Source organism: Sarcophilus harrisii, chromosome 3 (assembly GCF_902635505.1).
Source record: "Sarcophilus harrisii chromosome 3, mSarHar1.11, whole genome shotgun sequence".
Taxonomy (NCBI): Eukaryota; Metazoa; Chordata; class Mammalia; order Dasyuromorphia; family Dasyuridae; genus Sarcophilus; species Sarcophilus harrisii.
Window position 1 is genome coordinate 312,220,933 of NC_045428.1, and position 20,336 is coordinate 312,241,268.

Consider the following 20,336-nt stretch of genomic DNA (forward strand, 5'->3'; position numbering starts at 1 on the left):
CTATGGCCCTTATTTCATAATAAAAAACAACTTTGATCAAGTTTGGAGTTTGGAGAAGAACAATTCCTGGACAGTGCAGATCATGTAGCTGGGTAAATCAAGGCACCAAAATGAATTTGGGTTATAAATGTTCCACAGAAGCTGTCAGAGTAGCTAAACTCACTGGCCAATGGCCAAGTCACCATCCTGTTTTGTGGAGACTCAATGCATAAAAGTTAGACAATTTGTTAATGATGGTATATAAGTTGAAGGTTTCATTGATTTGCAATATAGACACCACAAAGAGAATTGCCCATGGCATTCTCCTATAACAGTTTCTGAGGTTAGTAAAGAATATAAAAGTTGATTCAATATCATTCTCCAATTCCTTTCTGAATTAGAAATTCCCTCTAAAACAGAGAAGACAGTAAATTATAGAAGAAAAAGTGGTGGATTTTAATCCAAAGCACTTGGGTCCCTGTTCTGCTAACTGTTGTGACTGACCAAATCACTTAGTAATGATAAACCTTGATTTTCTCATCAATAAAAATGAGGCAACTGGACCAAATGCTCTTAGGGTCTTTTCTAGCTTTAATAGTATATAAAATTATCCATATCAAAAGGACCAAAAGGTCATAGACCTAGAATTGGAAGGGTCCTCCAAAGTCACATAGATCAACCTCATTTTACAGTGAAGAAACAGACCAAGGGAAGTTAAGCAAATAGTTCAAAGTCATGTAGGTAGTAAACATCAGAGGTAGAATTCATTTGTTTCAATATAGACATACTCAGACTTTCATTTCTTTTGTTTTTGTTGTTATAAACATAATTTTTACTTTAATATCATTTCTTTTGATCATTCAAAACGTTATAAGGTAGTAATATCATGCTGAGGGCAGGAGAGTACAGTTAAAAGGAAAGGTGACCTTAGGATCAGGAAAGTTTGAGTTCAAATCCTGCCCCTGATATGTACACACATAACAAGTCACTGAAATTAGTAGAGGAAAGTTCCTCATTTGAAATTCCCAATGACAAAGAAATCACAGATCTAGATCTTCTCAAAATCTATTATAATCTTTGTTTTAAAGGAGTTGATATTTATAAAAGGTAGATGAAGTTGAAAAGAAACTTGGCTTTATCCAAAGTCAAATGACTGTTTAGGAAGTTATGTCTATTTGTTGACTGCTCTACCTTGGCTCCAGATTTGACCCTTGAGTCTATCAAGAGTCAGATGAAAAATTTCAGAATACTAATCTGGTTTTTAGCATTCTAGGCATGCTTACAATTCTGATGAGCAACCCATTAGCTGGTCTACACCACTCCAAAGAAAACTTTGTCTAATCTTTCCCCTCTTGAATTGAGCAATTGTTTCAACATACATCAGCCTTACAGTAATGGTCTTGAGTTAATCAGTAGGCTCAATAGAAGAATTTTACAGTAACTCAAATGTAACAAAGACTCAAATAGCCAGAGGAATCTTTATCACAGCATATACATATTCATAGAATGTTAGAGTTGGAAAAGACTATGAAGAGCTATTCCAATGTTTTCATTTTATACCTGAGGAAATTGTTGTTCAGAGAAGAAAATTGACTTGTTGAAAGTCTCACAGCAAATAAGTGACATCTCCTGATTCACTAGTCCAGGGATCTTTCCATTATCCTAATGCTTCTATTTTCCTTTACAATTTAGATAAAGCATTTCCCTTTTGGGTAGTCCCATCCCTCTTAGAGTATTTACCTAATGCCTTCATGTAGCCTTCAAAGTTGTCATTGCTCTCCATTTCCCAGGTTCCATTCTGGTCACTAGGCATTGTGGCTGGTTCAGACACTGATTTGAGTTGGAACAAAAGTGAAGCTATAGAAACAAGAGCTATAGAGAGAGTGAGTTAGAATGTGCTATTTTATATCCTGTTAGAATACAGTTTATGACTTTGGAAATAGATAAGAGAGTTCAAAGGTCAGAAAGACAATTATCAAAGAACTTTACTTTCATTAGCAAAGTTCAGTGGGACTGCAGGTGAATGAAGAACAAAGTTTGGGAGAGAGTCACCAAGTAAAGGTCCTGGTTCATGCAGTGACCCTTGCAGAGGGCTGCCACGATGCTTTTAAGTATCATTTGCTTTCTATGTTCTCATAAGGGACTCTCAGGGCGTAACTTGAAATAATTTGTCTGGCACTTTAAGAAAAAAATGTTGATTCTATACCACTTGGTCATGAGGGCAAATATTTTACTTTGGACTAACAGGCAATGATGACCCCCATGTGAATAAAGTCATATATAAAGTGTTGAAGTACCCTAGTGAATTAACACCCAGTTGGATAAACAAATATTAATAGAACATATACTGTATGTTTTTAAGGATATGGTGTTTAAGATCTAGTCTACTCACTCAAATAGAATTCAGTCTGAGAAAACAACAACAATAACAACAACACACACACACACACAAATTCATAATAGGAATGTTAAATGAATAAAGCAGTCTATAAATGCTTTGAATCATGGGAGAGCATCATTGTGGGCTGGATAATCAAGGAAAACTTTACAAAGGAGATAGGATTTCAATTGTTCTTTCTGCACACAATAATTACTTATGTCTTATGTTAACTTATGTTAACATAATAACTTATGTTAAATGAATGGAATAGAATGATAGTTTGAGGAAAAGAATAATCACTACTCAGAAAGTACAAATTAATTTAGTAGGAATATACAAGTACATCCACACTACAGTCAGGAGACAGATCTGGCTAGAAGGTAAAGTTCATGTAGTTCATCTCATGGAAGCTGTTTGTAAATAAAGGTTAGTTGGAATAGTGGAATCATGAATAGAGTACTAGACCTAAAGTTAGGAAGATCTAAGTTTAAATCTGACCTCAGATACTTACTTGCTGAGTAATCCTGGGTAAATTGGTTAACCAATATCTGCCTCAGTTTTCTCAACTTAAAATGGTTTCATAATAGCACCTACATCACAGAGTTGTTGTGAGGATCAAATGAGATAATATTTGTGACGTGTCTGTGTGCTGACACATAGCAGATGTCAATCACCTGCTTATTTCCTTACTTTCCAGAGAATCACTGCCAGGCAAAGTAAGAATTTTGATTTAATCCTATAGGCAAAGGAAAGCCAGTAATAGTTTGGCTATTAAAGTGACATGATTAAAGTGTTAAGGGAAAGAGAGGATGAATTTAAATAAACAAGATTTTCAGTAGCTAGGAACAAACTCAATTACCACATTGAATGGGCCTTATACTTCATATCTCTAAACATAGTGATCAAATATCATAGCTCTAAGAAATTCATGGTAATATATGCTAATTGTTGGGAAACTGTACTGAAGGGAATGTAAAACAATGTATTCATTTTTTAGTAAACAGTTATTTGAGCTGGGTAAAAGCAGGAGAAAATAAAAAAGTACTCAGCTACTCAGAAATAGAATCAAAATGCGGTGAAGGAAGTCAAAAGTAACCAGAGAGGATATTAATGGCTTAGCCACAAACTAGAAAATCAAGTGATGGAAGTAGTAGTGGACAGGGAAATACATTGTAAGAATTCACATATAGGTATTTTCAAAGTTCAATTCCAAGCTGGGTCATAAAAAGAGAAAATTGATAATTTTGGTTATAGAAAACCAAAAGCTTCTACATTAACAAAACCAGTGCAGTCAGAAGAAGACAAGAAGTCATTAAATAGGGGGAAAAAATCTTTCCAATTAAATATCTCTTATATAGTAGCACTTCTTGAAATAGTAAAAAAAAAAAAAAAATGGAATTGAAGCAAAAGCCTATTGAAGAAATTGATAAACAAATTGTGATATAGAAATGGAATAGAATGGAATGCTGTAGATAAAGATAGATGGATGGATAGATAGATAGATACATAGATAGATGATGAATGGATAGATAGAGCACTTATTACATTAAAAATATGTATCCTAACACTATGCTAGTAAGAAAATTATTATGAAGAATAGGGATACATGGGAAGACATATGAACTGATGCAAAGGTGAAGCAAGAAGAACCCAAAAAACAATATAAAAATGATAATAATAATATAAATGAAAAGAAAGTCAGCAACAACAAAGCAGTGAAACAAACAAATCCAATTATAATGACCAAGTTTGGCCTTAAAGCAAAATACATTACTCCCTTCTCTACCGAAGTGAGGACTTATGGGTGTGGAGCACTACTTACACTATTGAACTTGATTGACATGTTGGTTAATTGTACTGAATTGATTTTCCTTCTTTTTAAAAAAATTCCTATAAGGTGTGGTTTGATGGGAAACGTAAAGTAGAAAGATATTTTAGAAAATAAAAATAATTGAAAGTCAAAAGATAGAAACATTTAAAAAATACAATTATACAATTCATTCATCCTTTTACATGTTAGTCTTATTTCTCCACATAGATTGTAGTTATTTGAAGTTAACAGTTAAAGACTCTTTGGGTTTTAAAATTAGAAGGGGGTACAAGTCCTTTAGTTCTAAATCAATCCTTTCTAAAAAAAAAAAAAAGATGAGAGAAAAAGAGAAATGAATGAAAGAGATAGTAATTTAGCAAATAACTTCCTAATTTTTAAGTGTTTCCATTTTTCTGTATATTCCATATGGTCTAGTAAAATGCTAAGCACATGACATACTTTCAATAAATACTTGTTTATTGATTTACTGAATTTATACAGAAAAGGTCAATATTTTTCTAAGTTGTTAAGTAAGGTGAATCAGAATGAGAAAATGCCTAGAACTAAGGATGCTGGGGATTTCTCATGAAGAGGCTAACTTGGTTATTACCACAGTGCAATACATAAAACTTTTGAGATATCAGTACCTCAACCTCATGGAATCACCAAAGAAAATGGACTCTCTAGAGTTGCAGTGTTCTAAACCCACCACTAATGATCAAGAGATCATATATACAATACTCCATTTTCCTTATAATAATCTATGGACCTCAGATACTCCACAAATGGGTTGTGGTCCACATTCAGTTCCCACACTCCTCTCTCTGAGTGTAGATGGATCTCTTCATCACAAGATTATTGGAATTTAGATGACTTATTTAGCAAGTATTTTTGAGCCCTAACATTTTATACATTTTCTCCCTAATTTCTTACCTTAGTCTCATTAGTAATTTGTGTGGCTCAGTCATGTATCAATCTATCTCAGTCTCTCAGATGGATGCACATCTAGGATAGCTCACAGGTCCAAAATTTATTTAAATTACAAGAGACTTTACTAGGGACACTTTTTATTAGTGGGTCCAAATTTGAATTCATTTAATAGAATATACCCAACAAATGATGTCCAGAATGATAAGATCTATTAGCTACTTAGAGTTAATGAAAGAAAAAGTTTAAGAAAAATACCCAACCATTTTACCTTTAGTCTCAGGGAGAGTGGTTTTCCAGATGCTGAATTCACTGCATTCTGAAATACCTTCAGTAAGGTATTTTCTTACCCAGCTCTGTCCACACCCATACTGTCACTCTAATCCTGCCCTCTCCCTCCCTTTCTCCAAAAATGCAAGGGCAGGGTTCCTTTAGCTTTACATGGATGAATTAGTAAGCACCACAAACCTAATGTGGGGCAATTCCTCTAAGATTCAACAATCTGGCAAAACTGGTTCATTAGTCAGTCAATAATGAGGTTTATTTGTTATCCCTAGATATAGAATAATTATACATGAAATTAATATAACACCAATAGCCCATTAAAACCAGTCTTATAGAAGGATGATCAGAGAGTATTATATATTATCTCATTAAACTTTCATCGGAGTGCGAGGCAGTTGGGTCATGAGCACACACACACACACACACACACACACACAACATGTTACATGATATGACCTGAATATATATGTGTATATATATATGCCCTATAAAGAATCATCAATATTTAAGAAAGTAAAATGGGATTATCTTATGCACTTTATAGAAGGACTTTTCATTTTACAAGAAGTTTTTTTGTTGTTGTTGCAAATTTCTCCCTCAACATCAAATTTTAGATATATAAAACAATATTCAACATATGAAATTTTCCAGCAACTCATCCATTGCACAAAATAGGATATAGGATCATCCTATAGAGAAGAAAGTACTAATAGTTAGGGGATGAGGAAAGGTCTCCTGCACAAAGTAGAGCTTGAACTAAATATTAAAAGAAGCCATGGACTATAAGAAGTAGAGATTATGAGGGAGAACATTTTTAGGCATGGGATATATTCTATACTGTCTCCCATGCCTGAAATGTAAAGGCATGAAAATGGGAGTCAGGACACCATGTATGGGTTATAACAAGAAGAATTTTATTTTGGGACCACAGAGTTCATAGAAAGAATTAATGTTTTAAAAGACTGGGAAAATAGGAAGGATCCAGGTTGTAAAACATTTTACATGCAAAAGAAAAAGTTTGTATTTGATTCCAAAGGCAAGAGGGAGCTACTGAATTTTAACAAGTAAGAGGTGATATAGTCAGACCTGTTCTTTGGGTAAATTGCTTTAGTAGTTTTGTGGAGAATGGACTAGAGTAGGGAGGGAACTTGAGGTAGGAAGCCAAGAGGCAATAAGGTGATACTAGCCCTTATTTTTAAGGGCTATACTAGGGTAGAAATTGTGTGAATTGTATGAATAAAAAAAATGGATTAAAAATATTTTGGCGATAGAAAGAACAAGATTTGGCCATCAGTTGCGGGGATGAGTGAGAGAGAGTTAAGGTTGATACCAAGGTTGTAAATCTGGATCATAGTGATCTAGAATAGTGATATCCTTAAAAGTAAAAAGAAAGTTTGGAAGAGGATAGTCTTAAAGAGAAAGAGAATGATTTTAATTTTAGATTCTAATTGCATTTGAAATGATTATGACATATCTAGTTTGAAATGCTTGATAAGAAGTTAGTTGGAGGATGATTTCAGAAAGGCCTGGAGAGACTTACACGAACTGATGCTGAGTGAAATTGAAATGAGCAGGACCAGGGGATCATTATATACTTCAACAACAATACTAGATGATGACCAGTTCTGATGGATCAGGCCATCCTCAGCAACGAGATCAACCAAATCATTTCTAATGGAGCAGTAATGAACTGAGCTAGCTATGCCCAGAAAAATAACTCTGGGAGATGACTAAAAACCATTACATTAAATTCCCAATCCCTATATTTATGCACACATGCATTTTTGATTTCCTTCACAAGCTAATTGTACAATAATTCAGAGTCTGATTTTTTTTGTACAGCAAAATAATGTTTTGGTCATGTATACTTATTGAGTATCTAAGTTATATTTTAATATATTTAACATCTACTGGTCATCCTGCCATCTAGGGGAGGGGGTGGGGGGGGTAAGAGGTGAAAAATTGGAACAAGAGGTTTGGCAATTGTTAATGCTGTAAAGTTACCCATGTATAAATCCTGTAAATAAAAGGCTATTAAATAAAAAAAAAATAAAAAAAAAAGAAGTTAGTTGGAGAGCACTGCTGGAGAAATATTGGGAATGCATATATAAATCTGTAAAAATCATTTGCATAGAGATGATAATTGAATTCATGGAAATTGTTGAGCTCACCATTAGAAAAATATGGAGAAAAAAGAGAAGACCCAAACCAGAGTCTTGGGATATAGCACCAAGTATTGGATGTGGTATAGCTGAAGATCCAGAAAAAAGAAACTGGAAAAGAGCAATCAGACAGGTAAGAAGAAAATCAAGAAAGAACAGTTTCATGAAATCCAAAGAGAACAGAGTATCCAGGAGAAGAGTGTGATGGACAATATTAAATTACAGAAAAAGCAAAAAGAAAGAAAGAAAAGAGGACACTAGATTTGGCAATTTAGAAATCATGGGCTATTATGAGCCAGAATTTGATATAAGGTAATAACTCACTGGAATTGATGGAAGCAATGCTTGTGTGCTTGGGTTTGAACCTTTGAGAGTTCACACATTAGCTCACACATGTTAGTTCACACTTTTGAAAGATTCACAAGTCAGTATTCAGTATGAGATCCACGAATTCACACCTCCCATAATCCCACTCTTGGAGGAGGAGTCAACCTTTGAGTTTACACCTCTAAAAGAGTATAAAAAGAGCTTCAGTCAGTCAGTCAGACAGTTCGGAAGATTGCCAGGAGTCAGAGTTAAGCTAGAGGCAGAAGCTGGCAGAGGCAAAAGACTAGCAATGAAAGCTCTTGGAACCAAAGAAAGCTCAAGTCAGTCAGTTCCGAAGATTGACAAGCTAGAGACTAGAGTTGGGCAAAATGAAGGATTTGGAGGAGGAGAACCAAGATTCAGAGGGAGCTGGAGGCAACAAAATACAAGCTGCAAGAGCTCTTGAAACCAAGGAGGGAGAGAGGCCTCTAAGAAAGCTAACCAGGTCCAAGGAAAAAAACAAGACTTGGAAGGAGAAAATAAACGTTTGGATTTTATCAGCTGGCTGCATTTGAGGTGATTAATACTTTGAATCGAAACTAAAGCTGCCTCCAGAAAACCTCCCTAAGGAGCCTGCTCCCAGAGAACCCTCAGATTATAGAAAAGAAGAGAACACTACAATGGGCACTTTGGGGAGAGCTGTTTCAATTGAATGAAGAGGTTAGAAGTCATATTGAAGAAGGTTAGGGAAGGGGAGGCACCTTATGGTGATGGTTTTTCTCAAGGAATTTAACCGAGAGCATGTGAATGAAGAAATGATTAAGAATCTTAAGGGGAATGTTTAAAAAAAATGGGAAGGAAGAAAGCCTAGCAGAACCATCTCACACTATACTACAAAGTAACAATCATCAAAATAATTTGTTATTAAGAGAGGTCAACTAGCTAAAAGCTATACAATATAAAGAAACAAAAGAATCTTGTAATCTAATGTCATTAAACTCAAAGTTCCCAGTTATTGGAGCAAAGACTCGATATTAAACAACAATTTCTGACAAAAATAAAATGCAATATGACAGAGATAAGATTTAGAAGAATGCTTCACACCTATACCATGATTACCCTAAATGAATTAGATCTCAAAAGTCACATTAGAAAGAAATTAAAATAACAAGGAAGAAATTTACTTTCAGATCAATGATTAGGGGAAGGATTCATGACCAAAGAGGGGATAAGGAAAATCACAGAAGAAAAATTAGAAAATCATGATTATGTAAAATGAAAAGATTTTGAACAAATAAAACAAATGCAGACAAATTTAGAAGAGAAACAAGTAAGAGGATAAAAGCTCTGCATCAGAAGTTCCTTGATAAAAAGTCTCATTTCCAAGGCAAATGAGGAATTCATTTAAATTTTTAAAAAACCATTTCCCAATTGATAATCTAAAGATAAAAACAGACTGTTTGCAGAGGAAGAAATCCAAGCTATCAATATCTTTATGAAGATCCACATCTGTGACAGATGGAAAAATATAAATTAAAACAACTTTGAGATTCTGCATCATATATATCAGTTTGGCAAAGTTAACAACAACAAAAAAAAAAGGAAAGTCACAAATGGTGAGGGAATTTGGAAAAAATAAGTACATTGTTGGAATTTTAAATTGATAAATCCATTCTGGAAAGCAATTTGTAACTACGCTTCAAAATCATTAAACTGTATCTACTTCTTGACCCAGAGATATCACTAAAGAGATAGTCCAAAAAGATTAAAAGAGGAAAATTACTCATATGTACAAAAATATTTAGAGTAGCTTTTTTTGTGATGGCAAAAAGCTAGAAGCTAAGTACCAATAAATTAGACAATGATTAAACTAATTATGATCCATAAATGTAACATAATACCCTTATGCACTAAGAAATAATGAATGTTTCAGAGAAATCTAAGATTTGTATAAACTGAGTCAAGTAAAGTGAGCAGAGTCAAGAAAACAATTTATGCAAGATAAATAAAAGTTGATAAAATAAAAAATTTTAAAAGACTTAAAAACTCTAATCAATTCAAGCCCAACCATGATTCCAGAAGACCAATGATGAAGAATGATGCCTACTTCCTAACAGAGATATAGTAAACTGATTATGTAAAATGAGATACATATTTTTGGACATGGTCAATATGGGAATTTGTTTTGCTTGCCTATGCATATTTGTGATGAGGGTTTTCTTTTTCTTTCCTTTCCTTTTTTTTAAATAGAGGTTTATAAAAGGGACAGAAAGTAAGTGTTTGTTACTTGGGGGAAAAAATGAAGAAAATTTACCTGAGAAAGAAAGGAGAAAAGTTGGGCTAGCAAGGATAAGTTATAGAATCAGATATAGGGCAATATTTTGCAAGTAGTATCTAATGAGAATTTCTTAAGGATTGGAAAGAAATAGACTTTTTTAGGCAGCAGAAAAAAAGCCAGTAGATAGAGATTAAAGATTAGAGGGGAAGATGATAGTGGGAACAATCTGTTAGTGAAAATAGGAAGAGATGGGATCAAACACACTATAAAGGGATTGCTTTGGCAAGGAGAAGAACTACCTCTTTCTTCACCAGAAACTAGAGTAAAATAGAAGATAGTGGATATTATATCAGAGGGATGCAGTATGAGCAGAAAGGGAGTAGAGGGAACTCACAAAGAACAGCTTCAATTTTTAAAGCAGCATATAAGAGAAGTCCTCAGCCAAGACTGTTGCTATGGGAGGCATGAGGACAGAAGTTTGGAACAGTTGCTATGGTGAATGTGGTAAAGAATCGAATCAGGGAGGAATAAAAGGATAAAGAACTCCACTGAGATGAAATAATATCAAGGACTTCATCAGCACTTCTGTTTCCAAAATTTACGCAAGACCAAGAGAACTAAAATCCCGTTCGCTCTGAAGACCAACTCAAACATAAACCTTGAGAATTACAGATGTTTTTCCTTTTTCCCTTTCTCCCTTCCTTGTCCCTCAAAGAACAAAGTCTTTAAAGATATCAAGGGCAGGCACATGGTATGGTAGAGTGCTGGGCTTGAAGTCAGGAAGACTTTTCTTCCTGAGTTCAAATCCTACTTCAGATACTTACCACTTTGTGACCCTGGGCAAGTCACTGAACTCTATTTACCTCATTTTCCTTATCTGTAAAATGAATGGGGGAAAGAAATGACAAACCACTCTAGTATCTTTGCAAGAAAACCCCAAATGGAAAGCAAGAACAACAAAATATACCAAGGAGGGATTAAGAAGCAGAGATAAGAGAAATATGTCCTTGCTTCTCCATTAATCACTACACTTGAACCTTTGGGAATATAGAAAAATCTGATCAATACATGTGAAAGATGAGGAGACTTCCTTTATAAAAAAGAGAATCTAAGAAAATTATATTGGCAATTGCTATTCACCCACAACTACATAAATTAAATTTGATTCAGAGATTTCAATCTCTTATTAAGCCCTCCTGAAGCCCATGTGGATTGTAATGAATAGCTTTTAATAAATTCCATTTTGATAAGTAAGAATTTATGTGTGGACTCTTTTCTTCCCCCTCCCTAATATGGATGCGAATTCATTAGAGAACCACTCATTTGGAAAATCATTTGCTACCAAATGATAAAATAAAAATGAGTAGGTGAATCTTGTTTTTTTTATTTTTAAAGGAAAAAAATCCTACAAACTTAAGGAAATAGCATTAATTATCCAATCATGGGCAGATTCTTAGAATCAGAAACTACCTTATAATCCATTTCTAAGACAGTCTTTTCCAGCTATCCTGGCAAAATGTCGATATAGCTTGTATTTCCATTTGTAGGCAGCTAGTTGGCATGGGGATAAAGCCTGGATCTGGAAGCAGGAAGACCTGACTTCAAATTCTTCCTCAGATATTTACTAGCTTTGTGAAGCTGAATAAATTATTCTCTCTGGCTCAGTTTTCTAGTCTGAAAAATAGAGATAATAATAGCACTGACTACACAAGGTTGTTGTGAGGTTCAATTGAGATAATATTTGTAAAAACTCTTAGCACAATGCCTGAAACACAGTAGGTATTCGATAATTTATTTTTCCTCTTTTCCATACCCCCCTTTATGATCATGATATCTCTTCTTTGAGAGATTCCATCTTCTTCTTCCACTGCCCAGGCCCTATATGCTTTCCATTGACCAAAACCTGCTCTCAGGATAGTACTTTTCATAAATCACTTAACCATTCATTTAAATATGTAACTATTTCCTCTTCTAGTGGGAGGCAGCGGGGAAACTTGCTTTTCTTTTACTTACCAGACCATCTCAAGGTCCTGCTTCATTTACAATCTGTGGAACTATTTGTCCTTTGAAAAAACTTTAGCCAAATGTTAGTTAGTAGGTAAAAGAGACATCTAGAGGCAAGGGAGATTTTTTCAGGGTCCCATAAGTCACAACAGTATTAATATACTATTTCTATGTGTAGGGTCAAGTCTTCTTCCATGCTTTATTCTCAAATAGTTTTTGTAGGAGGATAAAAATGATATTCTAAGAGCCAACATTGCTCTTCAATTCTACATGTTGGTAAATCCAACAGGATACCATTGACAACCATGGCCCAAATATAGGGGCGGGGGGGGGGGGGGGGAATGATGAAAAATAAGACATATCCAGTAATATTTGCAAATCTGCATGCTGATTTCAGGGTCTTTGAGACAAGAGGCTATATTTAACTAGCTTGTGGTCACTGAGATGCTGCATAGTTCACTCTAAACTTGTTTTCCTAAGAGCTTATATTAAAATGCTCCAAGCAGTCCTAGTACTGATTTTTGTAATCCTGAGAAAGGGGATCTGCTGTCCTTTCTGACCTTTCCTCCACAGGCTTTGAAAACCTGACATTTCCCAGCGAAAAGAAAATTCCCATGCCTTTAGCCATGACTGGAGATTCTCTTTTTGCTAGCCAAGAAGAAAAGAACAATCCCCATGGTACACTAAGGGTGGGAGAAAAAAACCCTAGTAGATACTAATCATGTTCTGAGCTATTGAGTATGTATATGGAAATCACAGGAATTTTTTGTAAATTTATGATTCATATGTATTTTATAAATTTATTTACAAATGTAAATGTATTAACATTTGTAAATCAAAAGCATTTAAAAATAAAAGCCAAATTAACAGAAAAAATTAACAAATTATAAATATTATTTGACTATTTTTAAAATGACATTTTAAGACTACAGGTACTTCTTATTTTATGTAAATTTGCATTTCATAAATTTGACTTTATATAAAGCATTTTGAAGGACTAGTTGAAGTTAATGTTCTTTTCTATTCTCAGATATATGAGGGAAATGATAGCTTTATTTAAAAAGTTGAATGGCTAACTACCAGTAATAAAGACTAAGTGCATCTATGTTAACTTTACTGTATGACACTTTGCATACTTTATCATTAACTTTACCTTTCACTTCATAATTCTATTTATTATCATGTCTCAGTATTCAATATGTCTGCATTTTAGTACACTTTATGACTTGCATAAAGACTTTACTTTGTTTATGCTTTTGTTATACAGACTAAGTGAAGTGGGTGGGTAGAGGGAATTTGCATTACATTAAAATTGCTATAAGCAGAGATCTACAGAAAAGATCTACTTTCAGAAAGAAAGAATTTTTGTAATTATGACTAAACCATAGGATTTTGAATTAGAAGAGAAAACTTATATTTCATCTGCCTTCTTCATCTTATGGATGATGAAAATTGAAGTTTTAAGTGACGAAATGATTTGCCTATGGTCACATTTGTTCTTGAGTTATTTCAGCCTTGTCCTATTCTTCATACCCCCATTTAAGGTTTTCTTGGCAAAAATACTAGTTTGCTATTTCTTTCTTCAGTTCATTTTACAAATCAGGAAACTGAGATAAATTGCTTTAAGTGACCTGCCCAGGGTCACATAGCTAGGAAGTACCAGAAGACAAATTTGAACTCAGGAACTTGAGTCTTTCTGACTCCAGGCCTGGAGCTCTGTGCATTATGGCATCCCCTAGCTGCTTAGAGTCACAAGGGTAGTCCCTAAGAGAGCAAAGATTTGGATCCAAGTTGTGTGATTTTAATCCAGTGCTTTTTTCTCTATGTCAACTTGTCTTAAAACTACTATTAACATTAAAATATGCACAAAATTTTCTTTTCATAAGCAAAGCAGCTCCTGAGCTTAATGATTTTTATAAAATTTTTCATTCATATTCCATAATATCATTTTGAAGAAATGTTTTCCACATTGATTTAAAAATATCAATTCTGGAAAATAAATTTTCATCTTTTTCTTTTCTAAAATAAAAAAAAAAAACATTTCTTAAACAGCATAAATTTTAATAGCAAGAGTAGATAGGAAAATTTTAAAAAAGGAAAGATTCTGGAAACATGGTGTAGTACTTGTGGGTAAATTTTCAGCTCTCCAGATTTCCCCCACAAATAGAACAAATTTGTGCCTCAAGGAAAACATTTACTGGTGAAAAATCAGGCAGATTTGGGGCAGAACCAGTCCTCCAGGTACAATTCAAAAAGATCCAAAGAAAGATCCCAGGCTAGGAGTTAATCCCTGTGAAGTGCAAACACCTCGAAGTTAGCTCTTCAGAAATCACAAGTGGGAAAGCCCTGGGGATAGCTGGGAGTGACTGGAGCCTCAGCAGGAACTACAGATACTTTCACCTCCTGGATTGCAGGTGTTTGAATCCTGGAAGATTGAGGGAACCTTGGCTGATTGGGAACATCTAAAAAGAACTTAAAAGTCAAATGAGAGACATTGAGAAAAAACTAAAAAATAAAAATAAACCCTCCAAAAAAACAAGATTATGAAAAAAAAATGTTAACCAACTAGAAAAGGAGATACAGAGTCTCAAAGATGAAAATAACTCTTTGAAAATTAGAATTGGGCAAGGAGAAGCAGTGAAGTCATGAGAGACCAAAAAATAACAGAACAGGTTATAAAGAATGAAAAATAGAAGAGAATATGAAACATTTTATAAGAAAAACAATAGATATGAAGAAGAAATCAAAAAAGAGAAAATATAAGAATAAACGGACTGCCTGGAAGTTGTTACCAAAAAAGAACCTTGACACAATAATGCAAGAAAACTGTCCTGGAGTGATAGAACATGAGGGGAAAGTAGAAATAGAAAAAAAAAAAAATCCACTGATCACTACATCAATGAGATCCTTTGTGGAAAACACATAGAAATATTATTGCCAAACTTTGAAATCCCCAGATCAAAGAGAAAATTTTGCAAGAAAGAAGGAAAAAAATTAAATACTCTGGAACTACAATTAGAATTGTACAGAACTTATCAGTAGCCATAATAAAAGACTGTAGGTCCTGGAATCATAGCTACCAAAAATCAAAAGAATTAGTCCTATGGCCAAAAATATCTTACCCAGCACAATTATCCATAATACTGAATGAGAAAAAAAAAAAAGAACATTCAACAAACTTGCAGATTTTCAAGACTTTCTATCAATCAAATATGAATTGAATAGAAAATTTAACATATAAGAGCCAATATCAAAGTTCAACTCAACATGGACAAATTGTTTATGGTTTTTTTTTTTTTTAACATGGGAGATGTATACCATATGTTTAAGATTGGTATCAACAATAAGGTAGCTCAAAAGAAAGACTGGGATAGAGTTAAGGTAAATAGTAATTGTGTTATATTGATGAGGTGCAGAGACACAGAGGTATTGGAGGGGGGGTAGGACTTGTAGTTCTGAAAAACCTAGAAAATGGAATGGGTTAAATAGGCAACACTACATATATACCAAAGGTTATAGTACCCTCCAAAACCTATAAAGAAATAAGGGAGGAGGGATTGGTAGATGGAAAAGCAAAAGTGAAAAAAGAAGAAAAGAGAGAGAATCATGGGTCAGAAGAGGTTAAGAAATAGCAAGGCAAGTTAAGGAGCAGAATTAAACCAAAGAGTCAGCGAGGATAGGAAAGATATGTGTGTAGGTAGGGGGTTATGTATGTGGATGTATGTATGTGTGTATGTGTATGTATATATCTACATATGTATACATAAATATATCCTTTCTTAACTATCGTCTGCTTGGCGATGATGGAAAGATGAAAGGGAAAAAAAGAATAAAGTAAAAAAGGTGCACAGCAAAGAACAAAAGAACAATTTACGAAGAAGTAAAGAAAAGATGGACAATTATGAATATAATTTCTTCTACTAATTATATATATTTTTTCTTGAACTGGTAATTTGCTGTTATATATTTTGAATCCTTTCTGATGTTCTGCTGGGCACATGACAATGTTTTCTTTTATTTTGTTTTGTATGTCTTTTATGCTTTTCTTTTTTTTTCTTGTTCTGTTTTTTAAATAAAATAATAAAAAAAATTAAAAAAGAAATTTTATATAAACAGTGTGACATAGTGGATAGGGAACTAGCTTCTGAGATATCTCAAGATGACTTCTCAAACCAGAGTTTCACTTTCACCTCTGATACATAATTGTAATACAAAGCAAGTCATTTAACTACTCAGTGTTCTAGAAAGCTAAAGACAACAAACTACAGCAAAGATACCTGAATTGCTAAAGGGAGTTTCTTCATTAGGGAATATTTTACACCAATGAAATCAAAGTTCTAATAGCAATTTTTTTTTAAGTTTACAATAAGCAGAGGGCAACCACTCAAAATTAGACTTTTTTTTTAAAAGAAACTTTAAAACAATGTTCAAAAAGATTACAGATCTTCCTCTAACATTTTCATGAAAAATTGATAACAAATTTTGGATTTTATTGAAATATATTAAAAAACATAGAACATGTGACTATTAAAAACATGTATGATATCATTTGACTTCAATATGGTAGATAAACCAGCAATTTAAAGTTAAGGTATAGGGGTAGCTAGATAGAGCATTTGGCATCAAGAGGACCTGAATACAAATCTGATCTCAGACACTTGATACTTGGTAGTTATGTGATCCTTAACAAGACTCTTAACCCCAATTGGATGGGAAAATGAACAAACAAAAACTTAAGGTAATCATCTTCATTTCTAATGCATTAGTATTAAATTAAAATCAGCCAATGCTTTCAAAATTTATCATGAAAAAGATTGCTGGACACAGGGTCAAATGCTAGGAAAGAAACCTTACTTTTTGACCAATGAAAGTCACTCCTTCTATGTCTGCATGCTGACTTTACCACCTAGCTCTATGCTTATACTATGGAGAATTTAAAGCAGTTAACACCCAAAAGTCTAGTTGGAGAGTGAAAGTCTATTCTAGAAAACAATTCAAAAACAATTCCAAAGTATTTAATTAAGTAATATATCTTGTGGTTCTTGAGAGGCTGGAACAATTTGAAGACATTTCATTGAAGCACTGTATCTGTGGTGAGAGGAATGAAAGGGGATTTAAGTTAGACCTCAAAGAAAAAATTGTCCTGGGAAAGGCAGAAGGAAAGAGGAAGTTAAGCAATTGGGGTTGGTTATGTAGGGCATTTTTTTAAATCACCTCTTTGCTCTCCCTAAATTCAACTAGAAATTGGACAATCATTAATTGTATGTTTTAGAGAGTGATTCAATGCTCTAAAAAAACAAGAAATGTATTTTAGTCCCAGTTTTGCCCCTAATGGAGCTATGTGGCTTTGGGTTACTTTGACTCTCTGGGACTCAGTTTGTTTATTTGTAAAAATGAAGAGATTGGACCAATTAACCTAAGAATTCTCTCTCAGCTCCAAATTCTATGGCTCTATGAAGCTATAAGGCATCTTGGTTGCAAGGAAATCAAATATATATAAATATAATATGTAATATAACATAATATAAATATAATATATTATACATTAACATAATAAATGTAATATATACATATAATATATAAAGTCACTATGTGACACTGTTTACATTGTCTGGAACTTTGAGGAAACAATTTAAAAAACTGCAAGTAATGGGAGAAGAAAATTTTCCCTTAGCTGTAATCAGCAGGATAGTTCATATAGTCTTGGCACTGCTTAATCAAAACTATGAAACAATAATCCTTTCCCAAGGGACTATTTCACCCTCTTGTCAAATAAAGGGGGAAAATTTTTAAAAAACAGAAGCAAATTGTCTGTTTTCTTTTTGAGACAGAAGTTTGGTTTTGATGAACTTTTTTACATAAAAATTCCCATGAGAATCAAATATAAGGGAAGAGGAAAGAGAGTAAGGTAGTTTTGGATATCTCAGTCTCTAATCAAGGTCTTCCTTACTTTTACTGAAATTCTGTGGGTCCTGAATATGAACAATATTATTAATGATAATAATGATAATCCCTTATATTTGTTATTGTTGTTCAGTCATTTCAGTGACTTCATGAAGTTATTTGGCGTTTTCTTGGCAGAGATACTGGAGTGATTTGCCATTTCTTTTTCTAGTTTATTTTACAGATGAAGAAAGAGAAGCAAATAAGGTTAAATAACTTGTCACATAGCTATTGAATGTCTGAGGCCAGATTTGAATTTAGGAAAAAGGGCCTTCCTATTTTCAAGCCTGGCATTCTAGCTAATGTGCCACTTGTACTGTACCTTTATAGTCTTCAAAGTACTATTGCAATTCAGTTGACTTTACTTGAAATATAAAACAATCTTGTGAATAGAAATGTCAAGGATTATCAACATTGACAGATGGAAAAATATGACACACAAAAATAACTTGCCCAAGATCCACCTGGTAAATCAGAGGTCAAATTTAAACTAAAACCAGGCCTTTGGATTTCTATCTCAGTACTCTTTGAATCTGACACAAATATATTTCACTCTCTGTTATTAAAAGATATATTTTCCTGATTTCTGCTAATTTGGGGCCAAAACTGCTAAAATATGGAATAGGCTTAAAATCCCTGAGTCACTTCTACAGTGTGACTTTATTTTATTAGAATTCAATTTCCATATTTGATAGAGCAAAATTCAAATATAAGAATAAAAGTACATTAGACTAAGTCAGCTACAAATAAGTGGGGGATGATTTGCTCTTTTGAATGCTTTAAGATTCATTTTATAGAGCAAAGAAGGGAAATTTCCCAAAGGAGGTTGGCCAAGTTACTCTAGTGGACAACATAGTGTCCATGGGAGGAGTGTTATGTGTGGGCTTGAGAATATTTTAATTCAAATTTTGTCTTGATCATTTCCTTGCACTGGTCACTGGATCTGTTTCCTTAGAAATGAAGGGTTAGCCATTCTCCAATTGAAAAATGGTCAAAGGATATGAACAGACAATTCTCAGATGAAGAAATTGAAACTATTTCTAGTCATATGAAAAGATGCTCCAAATCATTATTAATCAGAGAAATGCAAATTAAGACAACTCTAAGATACCACTACACACCTGTCAGATTGGCTAAGATGACAGGAAAAAATAATGATGATTGTTGGAGGGGACGCGGGAAAACTGGGACATTGATGCATTGTTGGTAGAGTTGTGAACGAATCCAACCATTCTGGAGAGTAGTTTGGAACTATGCTCAAAAAGTTATCAAACTGTGCATACCCTTTGATCCAGCAGTGTTACTACTGGGCTTATATCCCAAAGAGATTATAAAGAAGGGAAAGGGACCTGTATGTGCACGAATGTTTGTGGCAGCCCTTTTTGTAGTGGCTAGAAACTGGAAACTGAATGGATGTCCATCAGTTGGAGAATGGCTGAATAAATTGTGGTATATGAATATTATGGAATATTACTGTTCTGTAAGAAATGACCAACAGGATGATTTCAGAAAGGCCTGGAGAGACTTACACGAACTGATGCTGAGTGAAATGAGCAGGACCAGGAGATCATTATATACTTCAACAACAATACTATATGATGACCAGTTCTGATGGACCTGGCCATCCTCAGCAATGAGATCAACCAAATCATTTCCAATGGAGCAGTAATGAACTGAACCAACTATGCCCAGAGAAAGAACTCTGGATGGTGACTAAAAGCCATTACATTGAATTCCCAATCCCCATATTTTTGCCCACCTGCATTTTTGATTTCCTTCACAAGCTAATTGTACAGTATTTCAGAGTCTGATTCTTTTTGTACAGCAAAATAACGTTTTGGTCATATATACTTATTGTGTATCTAATTTATATTTTAATGTATTTAACATCTACTGGTCATCCTGCCATCTGGGGGAGAGGGTGGGGGGTAAGAGGTGAAAAATTGGAACAAGAGGTTTGGCAATTGTTAATGCTGTAAAGTTACCCATGCATATAACCTGTAAATAAAAGGCTATTAAATAAAAATTTAAAAAATTTAAAAAAAGAAATGAAGGGTTAGATTAAGTAGTCTCTGAAGTCTCTTCTACCACTAAATTTAAGTACCCCTAGGAAGTTGAGTCAGGATTTGAATCTAGATCTTTAATCAGAGTAATGTTTCTACTGCACTGAATTACCTGCATTTATCAGCTCAAAATTATTCTCCTCTTTAGGGCTGGGATAAGAAGGACTTCATTAACCAGTAGCTTTAAATTCCAGTCTGA

General features: G+C 33.9%; 1 protein-coding gene across 3 annotated transcripts in view; it reads right to left on the minus strand.

Moving 5' to 3' along the window:
- The window catches only part of RBP2 (retinol binding protein 2), a 66,274-nt gene that overhangs the window by 22,925 nt on the left and 23,013 nt on the right, over window positions 1–20,336 (minus strand). For 2 of the 3 annotated variants that reach the window (XM_031959820.1, XM_012544622.2), the window contains exon 4: window positions 1,720–1,851. In XM_031959820.1, the coding sequence (XP_031815680.1) occupies window positions 1,720–1,792 (73 nt within the window). In that variant the 5' untranslated portion in view covers window positions 1,793–1,851. Of the gene's footprint in view, window positions 1–1,719; window positions 1,852–5,367; window positions 5,446–20,336 lie in introns of those variants that run through there. The other variant, XM_031959821.1, reaches the window with a different exon arrangement.